Source organism: Doryrhamphus excisus, chromosome 6 (assembly GCF_030265055.1).
Source record: "Doryrhamphus excisus isolate RoL2022-K1 chromosome 6, RoL_Dexc_1.0, whole genome shotgun sequence".
NCBI lineage: Eukaryota > Metazoa > Chordata > Actinopteri > Syngnathiformes > Syngnathidae > Doryrhamphus > Doryrhamphus excisus.
The window spans coordinates 23,580,938-23,607,400 of record NC_080471.1 but is presented as its reverse complement, the minus strand read 5'-3'; the positions used below and the strand labels follow the sequence as shown (position 1 = coordinate 23,607,400).

The 26,463-nt window shown below is 45.2% G+C and overlaps 1 protein-coding gene across 2 annotated transcripts in view; it reads right to left on the bottom strand.

Annotated features, from left to right (window-relative positions):
• znf423 (zinc finger protein 423) overlaps positions 1–26,463 on the bottom strand; it is a 175,002-nt gene that overhangs the window by 83,558 nt on the left and 64,981 nt on the right. For both annotated transcript variants that reach the window (XM_058076285.1, XM_058076286.1), the window contains exons 4-15: positions 8,227–8,404; positions 6,853–6,977; positions 6,655–6,736; positions 6,479–6,554; positions 4,976–5,256; positions 4,613–4,896; positions 3,933–4,313; positions 2,399–2,580; positions 1,227–1,766; positions 999–1,149; positions 329–892; positions 53–237 (exon numbers count right to left, since the gene is read on the bottom strand). In XM_058076285.1, the coding sequence (XP_057932268.1) occupies positions 53–237; positions 329–892; positions 999–1,149; positions 1,227–1,766; positions 2,399–2,580; positions 3,933–4,313; positions 4,613–4,896; positions 4,976–5,256; positions 6,479–6,554; positions 6,655–6,736; positions 6,853–6,977; positions 8,227–8,404 (3,029 nt within the window). The remainder of the gene's footprint in view (positions 1–52; positions 238–328; positions 893–998; positions 1,150–1,226; positions 1,767–2,398; positions 2,581–3,932; positions 4,314–4,612; positions 4,897–4,975; positions 5,257–6,478; positions 6,555–6,654; positions 6,737–6,852; positions 6,978–8,226; positions 8,405–26,463) is intronic.

Here is a 26,463-nt window from a genome sequence, read left to right as displayed (position 1 = left end):
GCTGAGACGCGGTCACATCATGGCACGGATGATGCAACCATCATTACCGCACCTTGTGTTCTGTGAGGGTTAACAACGAGGGGAACCGTTCGCCACATATCGGACACATGTAGTGCTTGGCGGGGCCGCGGTGCGTCTGGGCGTGCTCACGAAGCCCGGTCTCAGAAAAGAACGTTCTGGAACAGATGTTGCACTTGTGGTTCCCTTTGATGAAGTCCGCTTTCTTTTTTCGAGAACCTGGTAAAGACATTACACAACGGGTCATTAGTAATATATATTCATAAGTAATATAAAAAGTACTCAGCGGGTAAACGACAGAAAAAGTCACCGGCATCGTCATCTCCTGGCCGGATGTTATGGTCACGCAGGCGGTGGTTCTGAAGAAGGGACTCCATGGTGTAGGCGGCTCCGCAGATGTCACAGGCGTACATGGGCTCGGAATTGTCCAGCTCCTCCTCGCCGCCGCTGGCTTCGTGGCTGTTGGCGGTATCGCCGCCCTGCCCGCCTGCCGCCGCGGCGACGCTGTTCTTCAGCAGCATGTTCTGCAGGTCGGCCTGCTCCGCCGCCGCCACCGTTGTTCTTTCCGTGGCGCTCGCACCTCCGCCGCCGCCACCGCCGCCGTTCCCTCCTCTCTTGGACGACTGAGTCAGGCCATTCGGTGTCCCGTTCTGGCTGCTGCTGCTCCCGGTGCCGCCGCCATTGCCGGTGACGTTGCCCCCGTCGAAGATGCAGTGCTTCTCCCTGAGGTGTCTCTCCAACAGCGAGATTGCATGGAAAGTCTTGCCACAGAAACGACACGTGAACTTCTTGCTGTGAGTGGTGATGTGACATTGGAGCTCCACTTCCGTTCCAAACGTCTCTCCGCAGAAGATGCACTTCCTGGGCTTGGGACCTAGGAGACAAAAAAAACGGGTTGAGTCAATGCAACCTTTTGATGCCTTCAAGGCTGCAGTCGTCATCCTTGTGCGATGAGGGTAGGTTCTCCCCGCCATGCCTACCTGCTCCAAGCCCTCCAGGGAGGCCCGACCTCTGGCCCAGGTGATTATGCTTAACGTGGAGCTGAAGTTCTGTCTCCTTCCTGAAGTCCCAGGCGCAGGCTGTGCAGCGAAACAGCTTCTTCTCATTGCTGTGTTTCACTGCTAAATGAACCTGAATGACAAACGGAAAAAGTGTTTCATTTCCAAACGTTCCACAAGCAACGAGTCAAACGACAACAAAATATTGACCTGAATGGAGACCTTGGAGTCAAAGACCTCTTGGCAAAGTGTGCAATGGTACAGAACAAAGGTGTGCATGTCCAGCAGGTGTTTCTGCAGGTCATCCACCGAGGAGAACTGCTTGTCGCAGCTCTCGCACACGTACTGAGTGGACGTGGTTGTGTAGTGCACAGTCAGGTGTTGCAGCAAAGCCTCCTGGGATTCAAAGTCCTCCTTGTTGCACTGTGGGCAGGACTGGCGCCTCAGCAGCATCTCCAGGTGCGACTTCAGGTGCGCCTGGAAACCCTCGAAGCTGGAGAATCGCAGATCGCACTGGTTGCAGGGGTAGTCCCCGTTGCTCCCTATGGACGGGGTGGAGTCCCCTCCCAGTCTGTGGCGCTTCGGGGAGGAGATCTCCACGTCAGAAGAGGCGGGGCTGAGGTCGGCCACCTTCGCTTGTCTCTTGTTGTTGGCCAACGGGATGTTCTTGTGGTTCTCCTTGATGTGTTTGGTGAGCTTGAGGAGCGAGCCGAAGATGGGAGAGTTGGTGCAGTACGGACAGGAGTACACCTGAACATGGAACAGAATTTGTACCAGGTCTTCAGAGAGCACAAGGGTCATCATCAGAGAACGTAGTTCCCTGGGATTTTTTTTTCATTTTGTATTAATCCTAAGAAGGAAGTTATTGTTGAAGAAATATTGGTGTGTTTGTCCCCTTACTGGTTTCTCATTCAAGAAGTCACAAAAGACCCCACAACAACATCCAAAGAACTGCAGACCTGTTCAAAGGCGTTCAAACATTAAGACTCATCTCAATTTTGCCAGAAAATATCCCGATGATCCCAAAGACCTTCGGAAAAACACCATAGGAAGAGTAAAATATGGTGGTGGTAGTATGACGGTCTGAGGCTGTTTTGCTTGCTTCACCAGCAAGTCCAGCAAGAAAAAACAAATGCAGACTTTGGAGTGGCCTAGTCCAAGTCCTGAGCTGAATCCTAATGAGATGCTGGGGACGTTTTTTTCTTTTAATAATAAATGTTTCATTTAAAAACTGCATTTTTCCTTCACTTTTGTTGTCATAAACTAATATTAACAAATGATATTATATATTAACTAATATTTCAATTTGTTTAAACATTCAAGTGTGACAAATCAGGAAGGGGTCAAACACCTTTTCAGACCAAACCGTCCTCCCTGCTTACCTCCATGAAGGATTGGGATGCGGACTGCAGCACCGGAGACTCCAGTTTGGCCACACCTCCACCAGACGCAGCCCCGCCCACCACGGCTGACGTGCAGTGCGTCTGTTGAATATGTTCCGTCAACGAAGACTCGGTGAGGAATCCCATCGAGCACTGGTTGCAGAAGAAGGCATGGTTCCCTTCTGTGGTGGAGTACCGTAATGTTACTAACAGATACCGTAAACAGAGTAAGCAGCTTGACACTGGACCGGCATTCATCCCATTACATGACCTACTTTGAATAATGAGGGGAAAAATTAAGGGGGGGAAATTGCGAAAAAAAAATAGTGAAATGGCCGTATTAATTGCAATTTTTTTTCTTTATTATTATTTTTTTATTTATTTATTTTTTTAACACACGGTTCACTGCCCTCCCCACCCAAATTGTGAATGCACTGGGTTCCATCCATCCATCCAATGTACATATTATGTGTACTATTATGTGTGTTGCATCTTTTTGTGTTCAAAATAACTTGAAAAGTGCCAAATGGATTTGGATGACATTTTCAGGAATTGTCGGGAATGTGATACGGAAGAGCAGGTCATCCGGATCACCGTCGGGATCCCGGATTCTTTAACATCTCCAATTGTGGATACTTTGTAAGGATACTGTACCAAAAGATCCACAAAATGTAGGATTATTATTTTGGTGTGGATAACAATATGGGGGGACCCTCACGAGGGTCGCGGGGGTGCTGGAGCCTATCCCAGCTGTCTTGGGGTGAGAGGCGGGGTACACCCTGGACTGGTGGCCAGCCAATCACAGGGCACATATAGACAAACAACCATTCACACTCACATTCATACCTATGGACAATTTGGAGTGGCTAATTAACCTAGCATGTTTTTGGAATGTGGGAGGAAACCGGAGTACCCGGAGAAAACCCACGCATGCACGGGGAGAACATGCAAACTGGAATCGAACTCGGGTCCTCTAGCTGTGAGGCCTGCACGCTAACCACTCGACAACGTGCAGAAACCCCCCCCATCTTTCATCAGCAGTAAAAAAAAGTGTGTTTGTTCCTACCTTCTTTTGTTCTTTAGTAATCAGCAGTAGAACATAGTTAAGTTTCAGGGAAATATCAGTTCCCCACAAAAAGAGTGCAAAAACCATTCATTCATTTTCTACTGCTTACCCTCACAAGGGTCGCGGGGGTGCTGGAGCCTATCCCAGCTGAGGCGGGGTACACCCTGGACTGGTGGCCAGCCAATCACAGGGCACATATAGACAAACAACCATTCACACTCACATTCATACCTATGGACAATTTGGAGTGGCTAATTAACCTAGCATGTTTTTGGAATGTGGGAGGAAACCGGAGTACCCGGAGAAAACCCACGCATGCACGGGGGGAACATGCAAACTCCACACAGAGATGCCTGAGGGTGGAATTGAACCCTGGTCAACCACGACCGCTGTGCCGCCTGGAGGGAGACTATGAGTACTTTTGTTTTTGTTGTCCATTCCATATGTTCACGAGAGCATTGTCCTCACCTAACGTGGTGGAGCCGGCCATGATCCCACCAGGTAGACAGTGAGAAACTCTGATATGTTCCTGCAGTGAGTTGATGTCTCCAAACATGTCCGGACAGTAGTTGCAATGGAACGCTGTGACGTTGGTGAACTGCAGCAGAGGAAAAGCCGCGGCGGCCGGGCTCGTGGCTCCTCCGCTGGCACGGTGGGCTTTGCGCACATGTTCGTTGAGATTGTAGAGCGTGGGCAAGGTGTCCAGGCAGAGCTGACACGTATGGCTCTGCTGTGGCTTGTCGGCGTGGATGGTCTTTAGATGGATCTCCAACACAGCCAGGCTATTGAAGTCTCTCTTTGAGCAGTAAGGGCAAGAGTATGTCACTTTACCCCAGCTTCCTCTTCCACCTGTGGAGGTGGACGCATCCTGGGTCAGTTAAATAAATCAACAGCATCTCACATACGTCTTCTCAAGGGACTGCACTACCACCGCCGTGCTTGACGCCGGGCGAGACACAATTATGTCGGTACTTGCTTAGTAGGAGTATTTGGACAATACCGGCAGGGCTGAGTCGATATCAGGCGAGGATAAATCTATACTGCTATACAAGCCGTACACGGACGGGTCCACAGTGTTGTCCCGTGAGAAGAATAAACACGGCTGCTGGAATATGAGGAGTGTAAATCAACGGCGGGTCAAAGCACACCTCCACCTGGATGCCCCAAGCTTATCGCCATCTCCTCCCCGCTGTCGTTGCCTCTCCGGCGGCCTCGTTCGCTGCCCTGGCTGGGCTTCAGGGTGGAGTCAGGTGTGGATCCTCTCTCCAGGCTGGCGCTGGAGTCTGGAGTAGCCGAACTCATGGAAGCGACGCTCCCCAGCGCCGGGTCGGGACTGGCCGCACTGTGATTGGACGAGTCGGGTTGGCGGTGGCTGTCGAGGTGGCAGTAGACGTCCTCCACAGACGGGAATTGTTCCGAACAAACGGGGCATCTGGAGATCACAAAAAATCTAAATGTCCAAGTCTTGTATTGCTTTTTGAGTGGAGTTCATAAAAAAGATGGCGCTTTACTTGTGCTTGCGGTTGGCATGCTGCGTTTCAATGTGGGTGATGAGTGAGGCCTCGTCCAGAAAGATCTCGGGACAGTGGATGCACTGCAAGTCGGCGCGGTCGGACAGTTGAGGGTGCCGGGTGAGGACGTGTTTCTCCAGCTCGTCCGTTTGGCTGAAGGTCTCCTCACAGTAATCACACATGTACAGGTCCTGTTCCGGGTCCACGTCTCCACCAGCGCCCTTCTTCCCTCCGTTCTTCTCGCTTCTCAGCGCAAGGTGCTCTCTGTTCTTTCGGTGAGCCTGCCGCACAGAGAAAGGAGTTAGGTCAGGGGTGGGCAAACTTTTTGACTCGCGGGCCGGGGGGGGGGGCAGACTATATATTTTACATGTAACAGTCCACCTGGTATTATTGTATCTGTAAAATTGTCATGCAATCTGCTATTATTATTTATTATTTTATATTTATATTTAAATATTTAAAAAATAATAAAATATTATAATAATTAAAATAAAATTAAAATAATAATTATTATATTATTATTATGTAAAATATGCAAATATGACAATATTATTATATATAATTAATATAATAATTAGCATTAATATAATAAATATAATAATCATAATATTTATAATAATAATATAATAATTATTATTTTAATTTTTATTATTATTATGTGCTTGTGTCTCTTTTTTCAGGAGCACTTTGTAAACAACAGACCATGTCAAACAACGAAATTGATACAACCATCAAAAGGTTGGCTCAGGCCATGATGCCAGGTTGTATTCATTCATTCATTCATTTTCTACCGCTTTTTCCTCACGAGGGTCACGGGGGTGCTGGAGCCTATCCCAGCTGTCTTCGGGCGAGAGGCGGGGTACACCCTGGACTGGTGGCCAGCCAATCACAGGGCACATATAGACAAACAACCATTCACACTCACATTCATACCTATGGACAATTTGGAGTGGCTAATTAACCTAGCATGTTTTTGGAATGTGGGAGGAAACCGGAGTACCCGGAGAAAACCCACGCATGCACGGGAAGAACATGCAAACTCCACACAGAGATGGCCGAAGGTGGAATTGAACCCTGGTCTCCTAGCTGTGAGGTCTGCGCGCTAACCACTAGACCGCCGTGCCACCGCCAGGTTGTATGTTCAGTTTAAATGAAATACTTTTGAAAGATTGGGCGGGCCGTATTCAAACACTTGGCGGGCCGGATGTGGCCCCCGGGCCGTAGTTTGCCCACCCCTGAGTTAGGTTGTGGTGATACGCCAAGAAAAAGTCCGTTTTTGACACCAAAATAAAAATATAAATGATACTAATTGTACATTATACCAATTGGAGGCGGTTTAATAGCATGCAGAATATGTGCGTCCCGTTAAGTGCATTGATGATCTACCTCCTTTTATCCGTTTGTACGTCTTTAGAACCCACAGCAAAGAGAAAGACGTCTGTGCCTCACATAAGGAGCGTGTATGACGGGTAAAATGTAAAATAAAGGCGGCAGTAAGCATACCTGCATGTGGCTCTGCAGGGACGAAGTGGAGGAGAAGCCTCGTTTGCACACGCTGCACTTAAACGGTTTGCTGGAACTGAACGCGTGAATTGGAAAAATCACAGCCAAGATCAATGACAATCAAAGACATTTGAAATCAGACATCCAGCGAGCGTGACATCTGAGGGAGGCTTTACCTGTGTGTCTTCAGATGGATCTTCAGATGATCAGAGCGAGAAAATGCAGCTTCGCACTCCTGACAGCTGTACTTCTTATCCCCTGGATTGGTTGACAGACGAGGAAGAGAACATGGTTTTTGTGTGGAAGCGCTTGTCTCGCTACCGACCTTTTTCCACTTCCGAGCAGAAAGAATAGAAAAGGATTTGGGAGCTGACCCGTGTGGAGTTTGACATGGCGGTCTCTGCTCCTCTTGTGCTTAAAGAGACGACTGCAGAAGGTGCACTTGAAAGGCAGCTTGTCACTGTGGATCTGCTCGTGGCGCTTCAGGTAGCTCAGCCGGCTGGAATTAGACGTGGAACGTGAAAGTGAAACACAAGTGGCGTGGCTTATGATGCGAGTGGTTCCATTACCGCTGAAAGAGGTGCTGCCTTGCTCATTTCAGGGGGCTTCCAAAATGAAATTTTATTTTACTTTATTTTGCTTTATTTTAATGAAGTACATGCTCGGATTCGGCAGGCTCATCCCCGACCACGCCTACTTTGTTGGTCAGGGTGGCACACAATATTTTTTCGGTGCCTCCCTTTTGGAGATGAAATTATATTCATTCATTTTCTTCCACTTATCCTCACCAGGGTGTCGAGGGTGCTGGAGCCTATCCCAGCTGTCTTTGGGGGTGCTGGAGCCTATCCCAGCAGTCTTGGGGCGAAAGGCGGGGTACACCCTGGACTGGTGGCCAGCCAATCCCAGGGCACATATACTAGACAAACAACCATTCACACTCACATTCATACCTATGGACAATTTGGAGTGGCTAATTAACCTAGCATGTTTTTGGAATGTGGGAGGAAACCGGAGTACCCGGAGAAAACCCACGCATGCACGGGGAGAACATGCAAACTCCACACAGAGATGGCCGAGGGTGGAATCGAACTCGGGTCTACGAACTGTGAGGCCTGCGTGCTAACCACTCGTCCACCGTTCTGCATCCTCCAATATTATGATACAATATCCCACTGTGAATGATGATGATGTGTGAATAGTTTATATCAAAACTAAAGACCATCTTGAAAATGCGCCCCCCAGTTTGAAAACCGCTGTGTGGAGCATTTATAATAATAATTATTATTATTAAGTTATAATTAGGGTTGGACATCAAGCATCGATGGGAACCCGGACTAACATTTCCCAGATTTTGATGCAGAGTTTTGCTGATCAGGTTGCACGGTGAACGAGTGGTTAGCATGCAGGCCTCACAGCTAGGAGACCCGAGTTCAATTCCACCCTCTGCCATCTCTATGTGGAGTTCTCCCCGTGCATGCGTGGGTTTTCTCCGGGTACTCCGGTTTCCTCCCACATTCCAAAAACATGCTAGGTTAATTAGCCACTCCAAATTGTCCATAGGTATGAATGTGAGTGTGAATGGTTGTTTGTCTATATGTGCCCTGGGATTGGCTGGCCACCAGACCTCTCGCCCTAAGACAGCTGGGATAGGCTCCTTTCACTGATCGACCAACCAGCTGACTGGCAAAAAGGGTGTTTTTCTAAAACCTTTAAAAATAACGCTAAACGTCTAGACTCGGGAGTCACACCTGAAGGACTTATCGCAGAACTGACACGGGTACGGCAGACCCGCGCCTCCTTCCTCCTCGCCGCCCGTGGCCGTGCCCAGATCGCAGCATCCGTCGGGCATCTGAGAAGGCGACGCCACGTCCTTACTGGAGGGTGAGGACGGCACCCAGGACAGCCCGGCTGGATCGTCATCACCGTCTGGCAAATAAAATAAAAAAGGGGAGGGGCAGACGTGGATGTTGTTTTAAAGTACTTCAGATGTACTGCTTGCCGAAGAGAAAAAGTACATAGCCACAGGATTGCAATTAGAACACAGACAGAGAAGGGGTAAAACAGGGAGCATTAGAATGATTAATACCAAGTTACATCTTTCTTGGAAGGAGAGAGACAGCCTGTGGGAGTTCTCAAATGAGAAAGAGAGTGTATAAACAAAAAAATAAACACATTTATCCTGGTTACACACACACACACACACACATGCAAGCAAACACAGAAGGCAAATGAGGGTGGCAGAGATAAAGAGAACGAAACAGAAGAAAGAGACATACTCCAGCAGCAGCAGCAACATCTAAATAGAAGGCTCCAAGAACTATGTATCCCCTACAGGGCCCAGAAATAAGGACAGAGTGTATTTTCTCTCCCTTTATCCTCCCTCTGCAGCCATCCCTCATTCCATCCCTCCCTCCCATCCCATCCCTCCTCTCATCCCTGAGGACCAGAGATCCGCCTCATCATATTTTCATTAGGGCCTTGGCAGATTGAAACGTCTGAATAGCGATTAGGAGATATGCGGGGCCGTGCAAGACTGCTGTGCTCGCTCCCTACGTGCCTTTCACGTGCTCAACCGACACTTTCTTCTTTCCTCCGCGGACTACGCCAGAGGTCCAATCCTGTGTAGTCTGACACGGGGGTAAAAGGAAGGCCGCCGCTGCTTAGGAAGACACTTAAGGAAAGGTTGCAAAAGGACAAAGGAAGGCCTGACATTGTTCTGGTCGCTGCGGTGTGCCGTGGAACAACGCTGCCGTTTGCCAAATGGGGCAAACGGAGGTCGTTCGCTTTGTTTTCATCCGACGGCTATCGCGATGAACCGGAAACCAAGCAAAGAGACGCCATTTTGGACATGAGGGTGACAAGAAAGGCTCCGATATTACAGCGACTCAAACACTGGGGCCCCCCCCCACGTCCCAAACCGGGAAGCTTCTCCTAATTTGTGATAGTAGAGTGACGAGCAAATACGACTCAGCAGGGGGTCTTGGTTAAAAAAACAACAACAATGAAAGCATTCACTCGAACTCTCAATCAAATACAAAAGAGGTTGTATAGATCAGGTGGCAGGTGTCCTGCATGCTTATTGCACGGTTTATTGCACAGTTTATTGCACGGTTATCACATAGTTTATTGCACGATTTATGCACAGTTATTGCACGTTTTTGAACGGTTTATTGCACAGTTATTGCATAGTTCATTACACGGTTTATTGCACAGTTTATTGCACGGTTATCACATAGTTTATTGCACGATTTATGCACAGTTATTGCACGTTTTTGAACGGTTTGTTGCACAGTTATTGCATAGTTCATTGCACTGTTTATTGCACAGTTTATTGCGCGGTTATCACATAGTTTATTGCACGATTTATTGCACAGTTATTGCATAGTTTATTGCACGGTTTATTGCACAGTTTATTGCACAGTTTATTGCACATTTATTGCATAGTTTATTGCACGATTTCTTGCACAGTTATTGCACGGTTATCACATAGTTTATTGCACGATTTATTGCACAGTTATTGCACGTTTTTGAACGGTTTATTGCACAGTTATTGCATAGTTTATTGCACGGTTTATTGCACAGTTTATTGCACAATTTCTTGCACAGTTATTGCACGGTTTATTGCGCAGTTTATTGCACATTTATTGCATAGTTTATTGCACGATTTCTTGCACAGTTATTGCACGGTTTATTGCACAGCTGTTGCATAGTTTATTGCACAGTTTATTGTAAAGTTACTGCACAGTTTATTGCACGGTTATTGCACAGAATTTTTGAAGCATTTTTTTTTCCTAGAAGTTGGTCGTGAATGTTGTGAATAAAACACCACAAAAAGGGTTGTTTTACATCAAAATAACTATTTATTTGATTTTTTAAAAAATGCTAAAAATGTGCTTTGTCACATGGTAAACAAAGTCGACAATCAGGTAGCAGGTAGAATTATATGTAGTCTTTAATAAATAATAATATGTATAAATATAATACAATGTATATAATAATAATAATAATAATAATGGAAGTCCACGATATTTAAGTGGAAGGATGAAATATCTGAAGTCAACCTCAAATCGCCCATTTTTGACACACACTAAAAACTATCGTTATTAGACAGTTTCTATGTTCAAACAAGTGGCTTGATGTAAGTAATGTTTATACTGGCATCTGACTATTGGTAAAAATAAGCAAATTAATCATCTTTTTAGTCAAACAATAAACCCGTTTGACCTTGAGTTGACATATTTCATCAATACCGGTCAAACCCGCCGTGATGCTAATGTTGTCAGTTGTGTTTTAATTTGTCTCAGTATTTTTGCTGTTGATGTTTGCTTATTACGGCCAAAGAAAACGAATGAATAAAGACGACATTTGCCACAAAAGAGATCTGCCACAAAAGCGAATCAGACGGAGTAAACGACTCCTTTGAAGACGCTGCGACTGGGTGAGAATTCCGTGTTTGCGAGCTGGGAAAGTCAGAGGAAGTAAGATGTAAAGAACGAAAGGGACTGAACTCTCGGGGAGATTGGGTCGGAGCAGGAGGGAGACATGACTTTTTGGAGGGTGGGGCGGCGGGGGCGGGGGCGGGGGCGGGGGGATGTAGAGAGAGAATGGGAGGGGAGATTAGCGTCATTAAAGAGCCCTAATCCTCTGACTAGCGTGGCTGGCGCTAAAATGGAGGATCACACGGCTTTTTAACGGCGCCTTTGTCAGTCGGCCACGAGGGGACCTGGCAAGACAAGGCCGAGTGGCAAACTGGGAGAAGAAGTTGGGAGATGGGGAGGGAAGGAGGAGAGGGGGGCGGGAGAGGAGGAAATTTCGGGGAAAAGTTAAATTCTAGAAGAAACCTCGAGAGGAGGGACATTAAGGTTGGATGTTGGATCTTTTTTGCAGGGATGCAAAAAGGTGGAGATGGGAAGGTTGGGGGTTCAAGGGTTGGTTGATGTATGCCGTTCACCCCCCCCCCCCCCCTTTTTTCGTCTTCTTATTTTGCTAACGAAACCAACTAGAGAAGCAAAGTGGAGGCCGGCGGGGCCCCAAGTGTTCTGTCCCCGCTTTATCTCTCGCTCTGCAGTCTCCTTGCACGTCATCCCTCCCTCTGTACTCGGCAGTCCCTCTCCTCTTCTGTCTTCATCCGTCTCCTGCTACCTCCCTGCCCCCCTCCCTCTGTCAGCTTTCATGTTGTGACTCATTACAGCACTCCATCCGCCCCTCCAACGGTCTCCCCGACTGGTGCTGGCCTTCACCCCGGTGTCTCAGCCTGGACGGCAAGGGGGTGGTTGGTGGGGCTGGGGGGGGGAGGGGGCGACATATTGCATGCGAAAAGACAGTAACTCCACAGTAGGGAGACAATGAAGTCATTGCAGTTAATCGATTCCAGACCCGAAAGGGATTAGAGAATTTCCACAAAATAGGATTCCTTATTTATAAACAAAATACTTTCATCTCCGACATGGAATCATGTTTAAAACCTTCTAAATAAAGTTTTCAACGTTAATAGAGTCCTCCAGATTAGGTTAAAGAAATTGGTGGCGGGGCCATCAAACAGAACGACATACTTGCTCACGGTGCAACAAAAGGAAAAAATCCACACATCACATAAAACACCTACTACGACTAAGTGGGTGATAAACAACAACCGAGCGCCAAACATAAATTAAAACGGTTCTTTCCAAATGCCCGCAAGGCATGCTGGGTAGTCCAGCTGCAATAATGACAATAACGAACAAGAAAACATCGGATATCAAGAATAGATTAACTACTTCTTTACTTCTCTGATGACCTCAGCATATTTTGCAATCAAGGAAAAACGCGGCAAAAGGCTCCCAAGCATGCCTTGCGGCAGGGCTATCTGAGTGGCTTTTTTGACATGGGGATTGTAGAATGCCCAGTGGGCCAGATTAGGGTGCTTGGCAGGCCTGATATGGCTCACGGGCCGCAGTGTGCCAACCCCTGCTCTAGACATAAACAACACTAGTAACTTTTACACTGGTGTTAGCCAGTAGATATAGTATAGTATAGTATATAGTTGCTATAGTAGATATATATATATATATATATATATATGTATAGTATAGTAGATATAGTATATATGTATAGTATAGTAGATATAATAAGAGAAAACACACACACCTGAGCCTACAGTTCCATATGATACGCTTACTACATACTTATATAGTCACATTATTCACATACTTGTTATTATTATTATACATACACACACGGTTACACGGCCTGCGTACCCAGATCTGAGTATTTCAACGTGTGAGTACAGTATTTCTTCTGAATGCCTCATATTTTGCTTCCTTGATCCTTTTTTATGCTGGAAAATGCTTACTTTAGTCCAAATAAAGACGTGTACAATTGGTTTAAAAATGCATATTTGGACAAATATTAGTCTGTAAACAAACAATCACTTTTTTAATCAATTACTCGTGATGATGCGCTACAGAAAATAATTTATCGTTACTTGGTTTGGCCAATTTGACCCTAACTGTTCCCGCTCCCGAGTGGCTCCATGTTGTCGCCAGGCCGCTAACCAGAACGCCGCCTTCATCCACAAGTCTTCTGCCGACCTCCCATCCCTGCATCCTTCACCCTCGACCTTCCGGGACTGGTGTGATTGCCCCAGGCTCCTCACGGCGAGCGCGGCCAACGACTGGTCGGCCCTGAACACGCTCATCATTGTTACTTTGCTTCATCTGCGCTGTGAATGTGTTAAAAAAATCATTGTAGCGAGGCTGACGGGGGTTCAAAAGAGTTGACGTGACTAAAATAATGGAAGAAAAGAAGAAAAAAAAAAAAAAAAAAAACGAGCCCTACCTGCATTGCTCTGTGGTTATGGTGTGAGTTGGCATGGCAACTGATAAGTCAAGCACAGCTTATTGGTTGCTATGCATCGTGAGAATTGCACAGCGGGAAGGTTTATTTGACCAGTCAGATTGTTTGCTTGAAACGACCTGTTGCGGAAAGTGGGATGGAATTGTAAAAAAAGGTTTTCTATTCCGGAAAAAAGAATAGGGGGTCACTGATACAGGAGGGAGATCCGGGTTCCGATGTCCGTCGGGAAATCTGTGGGTGGAGTTTGCATGTTCTCGCCTTTTCTCCGAGTGCTCAGCTTTCCATTGTCCATAGGTATGAATATATGGGAATATATGGGAATATGTGTCCTGCCAATGGCGGGCCACCAGTCCTGGTCCCTGCCCTGCCTCTCGCCCAGTCAGCTGGGATAGGCTCCAGCATACCAGCGCTATCCTTTTGACAAGCCAAGTGCAAAAACATGACGAGATGTTCATTCCAGCGTTCCGTAGACCTACATGCCGTATGTGAATTAGTGCCATCCTTGTAGGTCACATGGGGTGCAGTCACTTGGGACGGACGCATACATATGCGTGGCGAAAGAAATGGTAACGCGGTCTGTCCGGGGTTTGAACCCTTGAGGATACCATGGATGGACAAACAAACACACTATGCAGGCAGTGGGGACCCTCACCTTCTGCCCTGGGAAAGGGTCCGGCTGCTTTGGATGCTGTTGGGTGCCAACTGCTCCATATGGGTAGTGTGTGTTTGTGGGGGGGTAGTTTGAGGGCAGAAGGTTAGGGGGCAGGGGGCTAAGGATGGGGGTCTTGTCTATATCCTACTGCAAAATGTTCGATGGGTCCCGCAAATTTTCAGCATTCACAGCCCTGTAAACTTATAAAATAAAATAAAACTAAAATAAAATAAAACTAAAATAAAATAAAACTAAATAAAATAAAAATTAAAAAAACACATCCTTTTCATCTTTTTTGTCAAGTATTGTTTGGCAATCATTGAATGCACCATATGCTGTGAGAAGGAAAAGTATGTTTGGCTACGTTAGCGCTAGCTAACCTCCGGACTTGCAGTGACGTGAACGCAAATTAATAAATGTATTATCTATGATAAGTCGGAACTGGAATTACAACGTGATGTACTGTAGATATGACTCGGAAAAACACCTTCTTTCATTTGCTAACCGCTAGCATGACAACCAGGCTAAAGGTGGCCAGAGAAGGTGACGTTGTTATTTCTACTTTTATTATTTTCTATGACGTCGTTATTTGTACAGTAAACCTCGGATATATCGGACTCGGATATATCGGAAATTCGCTCACAACGGACAGATAAAAAAGAACCGATTTTTCTGTAATGCATTTCCAATAAAAATTCATTGCATGTATCGGATTTTTTATAACGGATTTCGCCTATTTCGGACAAAATCTCCAGTCCCGTTCCAATGCATTTCCATGAAATTTCCCTGGCATATATCGGATGGCCGCATCGTGGCGCTCCGATTCGCCGAATCGTGACAGGCCGCTATACGACGTCATTTGCAGTGTTTGCAGCGTTGCCTGCGCGTCCAGGTACATTGGAAACATAGTCAAGGAAGTGCCTTTTTATAACGGATAAAATCCCATTTACGCATATACCGGATATAAATCCCATATATGCGTAAAACGGACATTTTCCGGTATACGCATATAACGGATTTCGCTTATATCGGACAAAACCAGTGGGAACAATTGAATCCGATATATCCGAGGTTTACTGTACTTCGATTATTTTCTATGACGTCGTTATTTGTACTTCTATTATTTTCCATGACGTCGTTATTTGTACTTCTATTATTTTCTATGACGTCCTTATTTGTACTTCTATTATTTTCTATGACATCGTTATTTGTACTTCTATTATTTTCTATGACGTCGTTATTTGTACTTCTATTATTTTCTATGACATCGTTATTTGTACTTCTATTATTTTCTATGACGTCGTTATTTGTACTTCTGTTATTTTCTACGGCCAAAATAGTTTTTAAACAACCAAAAAGTTGCAGTTCCGTACTCTCCGTCGGCGCAATTTCCCCGTCTTACTCATCGACCCTTTAACGTGACGTGTGACTTATTTCCCGCCATCGCCAGCGGTCGGGGCAGCAATCGCAAAGCACCTAAAAAAAAGGGTCAGTGGTTCTATTCCCCTGATGACAAATTCCTCATCACTCGCTGTCCCACTTTCCGTCCATCTTGTCTGCTGTTTGTTCGCTCATAAATGAGAACCAGCTGTCAGGCAGAGTGTTAGATAAACAACAACACCATGCCAACGCACACATAAACACCGCATATGGACACAGGCTTGCATGAAGGTAAACACACACACACACGCACACATGCACACACAATGATGTGGTCACACCGTGCGCTACGACTGCTGTCGGCGATATCATCTATTTATAAGAATGAGGTTTGGTGGAATGACAGAGCGCTCGCTAGCCTAGAAACACGTTCACCTGAGCGGCACGTGCACATAAAACGCGGCGTGGCACACAAAGAGGCCCTCGGATGTTTACACAAGTAGTCACAGATGGTTACGCTCGGCTGTAATAACGCGCAGGTTGATGAATAATACCAGCTGTGTTACATTTGAAGCCCTGTGAATGGCAGTACATCGTTAGCATTGTGGAAGATCATGCGACTAATCCATTTGCGTATTGGTCTACAGCAGGGGCGGGCAAACTTTTTGACTGGCGGGCCGCATTGATTTAACAAAATTGACGGGGGGGGGGGGGGGGGCAGACTCGATATTTTACATGTAACAGTCCACCTGGAATTATTGTATCTGTAAAAGTCTTATGCAATCTGCTTTATGGGCACTTTAAGATCATTTATTTGATGTAAAGTGCGTTATAAATGTATCATAATAAATGTATTATTATTTATATTATTATTATTTATTATTATTAATTGTATTATTATTATTATTATTATTATTATTATTATTATATGCTTGTGTCCCTTTTTTCAGGAGCACTTTGTAAATAACAGACCACATCAAATAACAAAATTATTGTATCTGTAAAAGTGTTATGCAATCTGCTTTATGGGCACTTTGAGATCATTTATTTGATGTAAAGTGCGTTATAAATGTATCATAATAAATGTATTATTATTTATATTATTATTTATTATTATTAATTGTATTATTATTATTATTATTATTATTATATGCTTGTGTCCCTTTTTTCAGGAGCACTTTGTAAATAACAGACCACATCAAATAACGAAATTATTGTATCTGTAAAAGTGTTATGCAATCTGCTATATGTGCACTTTGAGATCATTTATTTGATGTAAAGTGCATTATAAATTTATAATAATAAGAATAAATGTATTATTTAATATTATTATTATTATTATTATTATTATTATTATTATTATTATTATTATTATTATTATTATTATTATTATTATTATTATTATTATTATTATTATTATTATTATTATTGCCATGATGCCAGCTTGTATGTTGACTTTAAATGAAATACTTTGAAAAGAACGGGTGGGCCGTATTCAAACACTTGGCGGGCCGGATGCGGCCCCCGGGCCGTAGTTTGCCCACCCCTGGTCTACAGGAAGTGGACCTTGTGGTTTGAATGGACGACTCCGACACCGACAGCAGCCCTTCCTCATTAAGCTACGTGTAAACGGGGGCTATAAATAAATGATGCGGGCAGCTGGAGCTCGCGTTTCAAAACATAAACACGCAGTTCCACGCATATGCGCGCAGGTAAATAAACAAACCCATTTTTGCCTGAATAAATACGACCAACATGCAAAGGAACATTTCCCGAGCTTTTCTCCTCCTCTGGCCACCAAAGCCTGATGCAATGCGGGAACATAAACCCCCATGATGAGGCTGCTGAGAGTGATGAGAATAAAAAATGAGCGGGGATGAGAGACAGGCGGTAAGGCAATGAGGCTCAGAAGACCCGGGGGGAGCATCGTAGAGGGGGGTCTTGTGCTCAGGGGAACCCAGAAAGCAAGCTGCGAGAGGCGGGTACCTCCAGCCTGCCATTCCTCTCCCCTCCCTTCCCTTCTGGAGGGTAGGAGCCTGGACAGCCCCCTAGTCACAACTCGTAAACCCCCCGTGAGTGGAATTCATGCACACACACACACACACACACACACACACACTAAAGAGTGGGTCCCGGGGGAAAGGGGAAGCAGAGCAGAACACCTGGACCTGCCATTAGTGGCACATTCAGGGATTAGGGGCACAGACGGCAAGAGAGAATGCACACTGGGATTGGCGCTCATAGGCTATATGCTGAAAGTAATAAATAATAAACATCACAAGCACATAGTACAGCGCATAACGCACATGATACACATCCAACATCAACGGTAGAATAAGAGCATTTGAAAATGATACATGGAAAAATAATCTAAGCAAAATATTCGAAAAACGTACTCCAGTCCCGGTCCCGGTCCAAAACTACAACCACATGTAAAACATTCTGTGATGCGGTCTCACGATCACACCCACAATTCCACTAAGGAGTCTCGATTGTGTTGCTTTTTTTGCCACCTGGACCGCGTGTTGCGTGGAATAATTACTCATGCAATAAAGCTTTTACTCCCGGGAGACATCTGATATTACCAGCTGAGGGTCAAGGACGGCCAGAGATTAAAAGGAAGAGAGATGAAGGCGGACTAATGACAACCAGAAAGGCATGAAGGGTAAAACTGAAAGGATAAAAAAACAAAGGCAAGTTATCTGAAAGAATCTACCAATAAAGTCGTTAGTATGACTAAATATTATTAAAAGTAGCACAAATTCATTCATTCATTTTCTACCGCTTATCCTCACGAGGGTCGAGAGGGTGCTGGAGCCTATCCCAGCTGTCTTGGGGCGAGAGGCGGGGTACACCCTGGACTGGTGGCCAGCCAATCACAGGGCACATATAGACAAACAACCATTCACACTCATAATTTAGAGTGGCCAATTAACCTAGCATGTTTTTGGAATGTGGGAGGAAATAACCGAGGTTGGAATGGCCGAGGTTGGAATTGAACTCGGATCTCCTAGCTGTGAGGCCTGTGTGTTAACCACTTGGTCACCGTGCAGCCTTGAGTAATTGATACACTCATTGAAATGTCTATTTTTCATTCATTCATTTTCTACCGTTTTTTTGTCGCAAGGGTGCTGGAGCCTATCCCAGATGTCTTGGGGCGAGAGGCGGGGTACACCCTGGACTGGTGGCCAGCCAATCCCAGGGCACATATAGACAAACAACCATTCACACTCACATTCATACCTATGGACAATTTGGAGTGGCTAATTAACCTAGCATGTTTTTGGAATGTGGGAGGAAACCGGAGTACCCGGAGAAAACCCACGCATGCACGGGGAGAACATGCAAACTCCACACAGAGATGGCCGAGGGTGGAATTGAACTCGACTGCGCGCTAACCGCTCGGACACTGTAGCACAAATTCTTGATTTGTAATATATGTCAATATCTTAATGCCAGATGCACCGGATCTTCTACGTGTGCAGTAACTTGCAAATGGAGTTTAGCAGCCGAGTTGTAGAAGTGAAACTCGAGTCTTCATCGAGTCTGTAAAGCCAAGTCTTGGTCCTGCACCGAATGGTGCTAATGGCGCTCGAGTCTTTGTCCGTGAACTTAGTCAGTGAACTCGAGTCTTCATTGAAAACACGTAAGTCAGTAAAACTGGAGTTCTCTTAGGGCGTCCATGATCAGTGAACTCGAGTCTTCACTGAGAACTCATGAGTCAGTCAACTTGAGTCTCAACTTGAAACTCAAGTTGCTTTACCCGGGGGGGGGGGGAATCCATTTATCTACACGCAGTTACAGTAACGGTCGCACGGTTATTGACATGTTGCCTGGTTTCCTTTTTGAATTTAGCTAGCACAAGTTGGTGTGAGACAAGCGCCTGTGAGACCCGATTCAGGGGAAAAAAAAATCCAGAGTTTTGACTGGGAAATGTCTATGAGATACACTTAATGTTTTTATTGAGCACTGCATCGATATTCGCATGGACAACAAAAAGAGCGGCGTAGTGATATGACTTATGTAGAAATCTGTTAACCGTTCATGTATGTTACTTTCACACGCTCCACATGTTAACTCCGTGTAAAGCAGTTGACATCATGGACCGTTTTGCCGACGAGGAGGCCCAACATATGCCACCAAGGCGGCTCGGGAAGGGAATAATCCCTGAGTATCAAGTCCAATGTGACGTTGGCGACGGAGACGTTTAAAAACAACTGTCTGGAAAAAAAGGCTCCCGGGTGAATGAAAGACCCCACACTGGCCGCAACAAAGACCAGTGCTCAGACACACACAGGGAGGGATGTATGGACAGAAACAAAGATGGGTTTAGGACTTAAGTGTTGTGTGGAAGTGGGTGTGTGTGTGCGCGGCGGTGACATGAATCAGATCAAAGTGTGGAAAGGTCAGCAGGGCAGGGAAGGAGAGGGAGGACAGGGGGTCCCATAATTGCGAGCTACATCTGCCAAGTTGAAGTGCATGTGTGGCGCGGTTAGATGCGCCACGCACGCCGATGGAGGATTTGACTGAAACATGGCCATGTTGAAAATATAACAAATTCAAATCATTCCAAGCGAAATATAAAAAAGACGGATGGGTGGATGTGCTCCAGTCCCGTGTGCGTGGGGCTATGAAGCAGACACAATGGAGCGAACACATCAAGACGCAAACACAGTGGGGTGGGGGGGGGGTCGATGGCCGAGGGGTGCACATCAATGGAGACCACTGACTGGTCGGTCGCCTCAGCAGAAAAGCTGATTGTGGTGGGACCCCAACTCTGAACACTGGCTTCAAACACAAACTAAAGAGTGGGTAAATTCTTAAGCATGTCCACAAATTAACACAATTTGCCTTAACGGCCTCTGCAAATTGACGCAACAAAGACAGGACTCCATCTTTGTTATATCGAGTCATCGTAAACGAGGGATTGGGTACAGTAGCCAAATACAGAAAAGCACACAAACGACATAAATGACACACAACGCTGCAAATTAAAGTTTGCACATTTGCCCTTGTCAGCCACCGTAGTGGTCAGCCACAGTGGGTGGACACACACTTTTAAAAGACCAACAACTTCCCCCCAACACAAAAGGCCCCACAACTTCCTTGCTAGGAAATCTGACAGGAGCATCGCTGCCACCTGGTGCTGCGGCACGGAACCTACAGTAGGAGTCAAACATCAAATTACACCAAAAAAACATGAATATCTTGATTGACATGTGCATGTTAGCATAGTTCATCTTTAGTTAGCATGTGTTTAAAATATACATATGATTATATTATTATTCATTCATTCATTCATTCATTTTCTACTGCTTTTCCTCACGAGGGTCGCGGGGGTGCTGGAGCCTATCCCAGCTGTCTTCAGGCGTGAGGCGGGGTACACCTTGGACTGGTGGCCAGCCAATCCCAGGGCACATATAGACAAACAACCATTCACACTCACATTCATACCTATGGACAATTTGGAGTGGCTAATTAACCTAGCATGTTTTTGGAATGTGGGAGGAAACCGGAGTACCCGGAGAAAACCCACGCATGCACGGGGAGGACATGCAAACTCCACACAGAGATGGCCGAGGGTGGGATTGAACCCTGGTCTCCTAGCTGTGAGGTCTGCGCGCTAACCCCTAGACCACCGTGCCGCCCTATTATTATTATTATTATTATTAGTATTATTATTAGTATTATTACGACCAGTCCAGGGTGTACCCCACCTCTCGCCCCAAGACAACTGGGATAGGCTCCAGCACCCCCGCGACCCTCGTGAGGATAAGCGGTAGAAAATGAATGTATTATTATTATTATTTTAATTATTATTATTATGTGCTTGTGTCCCTTTTTTTAGGAGCATTTTGTAAACAACAGACCACATCAAATAACAAAATTGATAAAACAGCTACTTCGACCATCAAAAGGTTGGCTCAAGCCATGATGCCAGGTTGTACGTTGAGTTTCAATGAAATATTTTGGAAAGAACAGGCGGGCCATATTCAAACACTTGGCGGGCCGGATGTGGCCCCCGGGCCGTAGTTTGCCCACCCCTGAATTAGACCATGTTGGCAGGGACGCCATGATGGATGTTTTCCTAGTCAAACCATCGCTGATTGGTTGATCGCCAACAAGAACGGGTGTGGGTAAAACGCGGCCCGCGGTCTAAATAAAGGATTCTGATTGGTCCATTTCAAGATTTGCAAGGATTGGTTTGCAAATTACCACCGGAATTCCGTGTTTTACCAACACCCAACAGGAACCGCTTTTAAAAAAACTCTTGGCAGTACGGCATGCTAAAGTACACTTGCCCGACGGGAATATCACTGATTGGATTTATTTGCCCCAATTTTGTTTTAACTTGCCCCGGGCCATCGGTACATCGTTATTGTCGAGCCCTATATATGATATATATATGATATATCCGGGCCAGTGGACTCGCTGATGTTATTTCACATGGAAAATAGCATTGAACTTTTCCTATTAATTCCGATCCGTGGCTCTATCATTCCCTTCCTCCATCCACCACCATCGCTCTCTCTCTCCCGCGGTTGCCCCCCCCTCTCTGCGGAGGAGCAAGCGAAAAGCACAAGCATGCCCCAAAATTAATTTAAACGGTGGAATTAAATTAAAAGCATAGCCTCTGGAGTTTTATTATGTACTAATGTTTGAACCGTTAACTTGGATTGTATGACTAAAACATGAATAATTAACGACTAATGGGGGCTATTATTATATCAGGAAAGACAATCACATTATGCCACTTGAACGGACGTATTAGGCAGCGAATGCGTGGGTCGGGGAGGCGGGAAGCGAGCAGGAGGGACATTAGCAAAACATTGTGCAAAACACGGCGACTGTGTGGGTGGATTTAAACGCTGAACGGGTTTACAAGGTTGCGTCATTAAGGAGGCCGTGTTTGCTAAGGTATAGTCACGTGCTAGTCGCTAGTTCCAAGGCTGATGGGTATTGAACAGTAAACGTAGCTGGCATGGACAGGCCGTTATGGGGATGGTATGGTATGGTATGTCACAAGCGCACAATACATACATATATATATATATATACACTTGAAAGAACACGGCACTGGGAGTTGGTTCCTTGTCTGCAGATATAGTCCACAGTCCGTGAAGACACACTACAAGATTTTGGAGTGTCTGTGGGAATTTTTGATTTGTGAGGTCAGAGGTCGCTGACGTTGGAACCTGAGCGAGGTCCTGGTGGACAATGTCTGTTCTGGTTCATACAAAACTGTTTGAAGGATTGAGTTCTTTGCCACTTTGAACATGCCCACACGGACAGGAGGGGGCCTTCCACAAAGTTTGGGGTATGGAATGAAGACGGTACATTGTGTACTTGATTGTGTATTTGTCAGTGGATGGTATTGCGCTTGTTTTTTTACCCCTGAAGAGATGCATTCTTCTCAATTTGGCTTTCATGTATTTGAATTCTAAAGCACCGAATCACAACAAAAATTCGATATTAGACTTTGAACTCTTGTTGGCTTCTCACTTCCAGGCCAGTGTCCCCGACTACGGAAGCCTGTTGGTCGCTCCATTCACCGTTAGGGGTGTGGATTGGCAAGAATCTGGCGATACGTTACGTATCACGATACGATACGATACATCATGATACGATACATCACGATACTGTTAGCAAGTCGATATTTTTTTTGTTTTTCTTGTAGTTAAAGATTATTTCCTGGAAAAACTGAATTACACGGGCAATATGCACTTACTAAACACATTTTTATTCCATTAGAAGTGTAGCATTTGGATAAATAAAGCTTTAACATCCAGTTTTAAATTTACAAAAAAAATAAAAATAAAAAATGCAGAGTATACAGTCCCTGACTTATCCACCATCAGAAGAGTATTTTTGTGGAAGAAAGGAACTAACATCAGTAAAAAGTCGTTTTAGGATGCTTAACATCCATTTTTTAACAAAATTTTTTGTTTGAAAAACAAAATACTTGCAATATCACAGTACTACTTTTGTAGTATACAAAAGGACCTTGGCATCGCTTGTTAGCGGCAGGTCCTCAATGGTGTCTCGCTAAGTGGACTCACAGATTTTTCCCGTGTTTCCTGAATAAAGTATTCGGGAAACACGACACATTTTCCAAACGGCATTGGTTTTGTCCATTTCTGCACTTTGTGTAGTGCTACTTTGTGTAGAAATCCAAAATGTGTCCACACTTCTGCCTTGTACGCCGCAGGGGCCGCTGTTATGTGCTGGCTAAAAATATGGATATCATACTTTTTAATATCGATACAGTATCGTGGAACGAAGTATCGCGATATATCGCCGAAACGATATTTTCTTCCACCTTATTCACCGTATATCATACTGTACATTTACCACTGATAGTGGATAGCATGTTTGCGTCTAGAAACTTCAGTGCTAATGTCTTACATTTTCCGAACTCTGTTTGGCGTCCTTGACTGCACTATAGTTGTGTGCTAGGAGATGCTAAAGTATGTTTGGCTACGAAAGGACTAGCGTCCTTGACAGAACTTGCCTCAGTCAACACAAGCGAATATATTCTTGGAAGTGGTTACAGGCAAGCGGTTCTTCTCGACGACCAGGCTAAAGGTTACACTGCGGATGTGATCGAGCGTCTTACATTCGTGGTGAGCACCTACACACGATATGCTTTAAATGTGTTTATTAAGGGCGAGGAAGTTGGAGCGATGCACGTGTCAACAATACATATACATTTGTACGGGTGTCTCAATCGCTCGCTGGTGATCTTGGAGGGTAACCCCCGCAAATAGCCGGGGATCTACTGTATTTGTTCATGCATGTGAATCTCCTAACGGACTCTGAAAACAGCCTCGTCAAGGTTTCCCCAACTTGCGGTCAACCTGGCTAAGAGAGAGAGCGGGGCCAGCGTTTGTGCTATGCACGGCTAAACTATCCACCGTCGCTTCACGGCGCTAATATGAAACCCCCACCCTTATCAGTCGGCGAGCAGTCAGCCCCCCGCATCCCTTCTTGCAGCTGTCAGCGCAGCATTCACCACAAACCGTACTCTCAGAGGACAAACTCCCCAACAGAGGACAAATACCCACATCTACTCAAAATGTATAACAAACACAGACGCGTATCTGCGGACCCAAGACTGAAGAGTTCTTTACTCGTATCCGCACACACAATTTTATCTGCTTATTCGCAGACCGCATGTTTTGGCAGCTGACAAGGGAGAGCGGGGGGCGAGTCGGGGGGGGTGGGATGCCCACTTAGCCTCCCACCCAAAACCCCTAAAGTCCGCCATCATGCACACCCCCACAACAATGAGCACTGGCCTCAAATCCACCTAAAGAAAGAAGCCAGCAGATGAAGTTGGAGCGTCCATGCGGCCACTCGGAGCACCGCGGAGGTAAAGAAGGCTCAGACGGCCGCAACGGTCCCTCAACGCACACGGGCCCTTGCCCCCAGAACACAAAGCGCAGTGTTGGGCCATTCTCCGGTTCAACTGCTCTCATCGGAGCTGGCAAGAAAGCAAAAACTCAAGTAAAAGCCCAAGGATGAGAAATGTGAAAACCCCGTTTTGGGCGGACGGGAGTTCCGTCTCATGCCTACCTGCCGTAGTAATTGGTACGCCCATAAAAATGTACATTCGTAACACATTCGTAACACAGAGCTCAAGCCCCCGCCCCCTAGCCTGCCTGCTTGCTTGATGTTGACGTTCACTTCTGATTTTGGATCACCATTTGCCAAATATGCCTGAAATACTTATTCATTCATTTTCTACCGCTTTTTCCTCACCAGGGTCGCGGAGGAGGGGGCTGGAGCCTATCCCAGCTGTCTTCTACACCCCGGACTGGTGGCCAGCCAATCACAGGACACATATAGACAAACAACCATTCACACTCACATTCATACCTATGGACAATTTGGAGTGGCTAATTAACCTAGCATGTTTTTGGAATGTGGGAGGAAACCGGAGTACCCGGAGAAAAAAAAACCTGGTCTCAGGGTCTCTGAACCCTGGTCTCCTAGCTATGAGGTCTGCGTGCTAACCACTCGACCGCCGTGCCGCCCTCATTTTAAGTATAAAAATGTATAAGTATTCAATGCTAATGAATGAAGAACAGATGTAGCCAGTGACAGCACACATGATGTGTTCAAGGACCGGCCAGGAAGTGAAAAATCTCAACACTCAACAAAAAAAGTCATTATTAATAAAATATAAAATCTAAGACTCGGGTTAATCACTGTTCTAAATGAATTAATCATGATTAATCACTAATTGTTTGCTGATAATTTGTCAGAAATGTGCCTATTTTACTTTAGTCTCTTAAATAGTAGCAGAATATTTGACACACTTTAAACCGTGTTCTTATTAGCAATGAGGAGTTCAAAGACATTGGAGACATGGAATCGTACTACTGTCCATGTGTTCGGGTCAGAATGAAGTTATAATAGCAGAGTTATTATGTTATCATAAGTTATCATAGCAGAGACGAGAGAGTCGCGCTAGCTAAATGAGTTACTGCCGTTAACGTGTTGTCTCCGACAACCCTAAGAAAAACATGAACATGTAAAAATGGCGGAGTTCAGTACTTAGTACTTTTATGTACTAAGTACTGAACTATTATCACTATTATCATGTACAGTAAACCTCGGATATATCGGACTCGGATATATCGGAAATTCGGTCACAACGGACAGATAAAAAAGAACCGATTTTTCTGTAATGCATTTCCAATAAAAATTCATTGCATATATCGGATTTTTTTATAACGGATTTCGCTACGTTAGCGCTAGCTAACCTCCGGACTTGCAGTGACGCGAACGCAAATTAATAAATGTATTATCTATGATAAGTCGGAACTGGAATTACAACGTGATGTACCGTAGATATGACTCGGAAAAACACCTTCTTTCATTTGCTAACCGCTAGCATGACAACCAGGCTAAAGGTGGCCAGAGAAGGTGACGTTGTTATTTCTACTTTTATTATTTTCTATGACGTCGTTATTTGTACAGTAAACCTCGGATATATCGGACTCGGATATATCGGAAATTCACTCACAACGGACAGATAAAAAAGAACCAATTTTTCTGTAATGCATTTCCAATAAAAATTCATTGCATATATCGGATTTTTTATAACGGATTT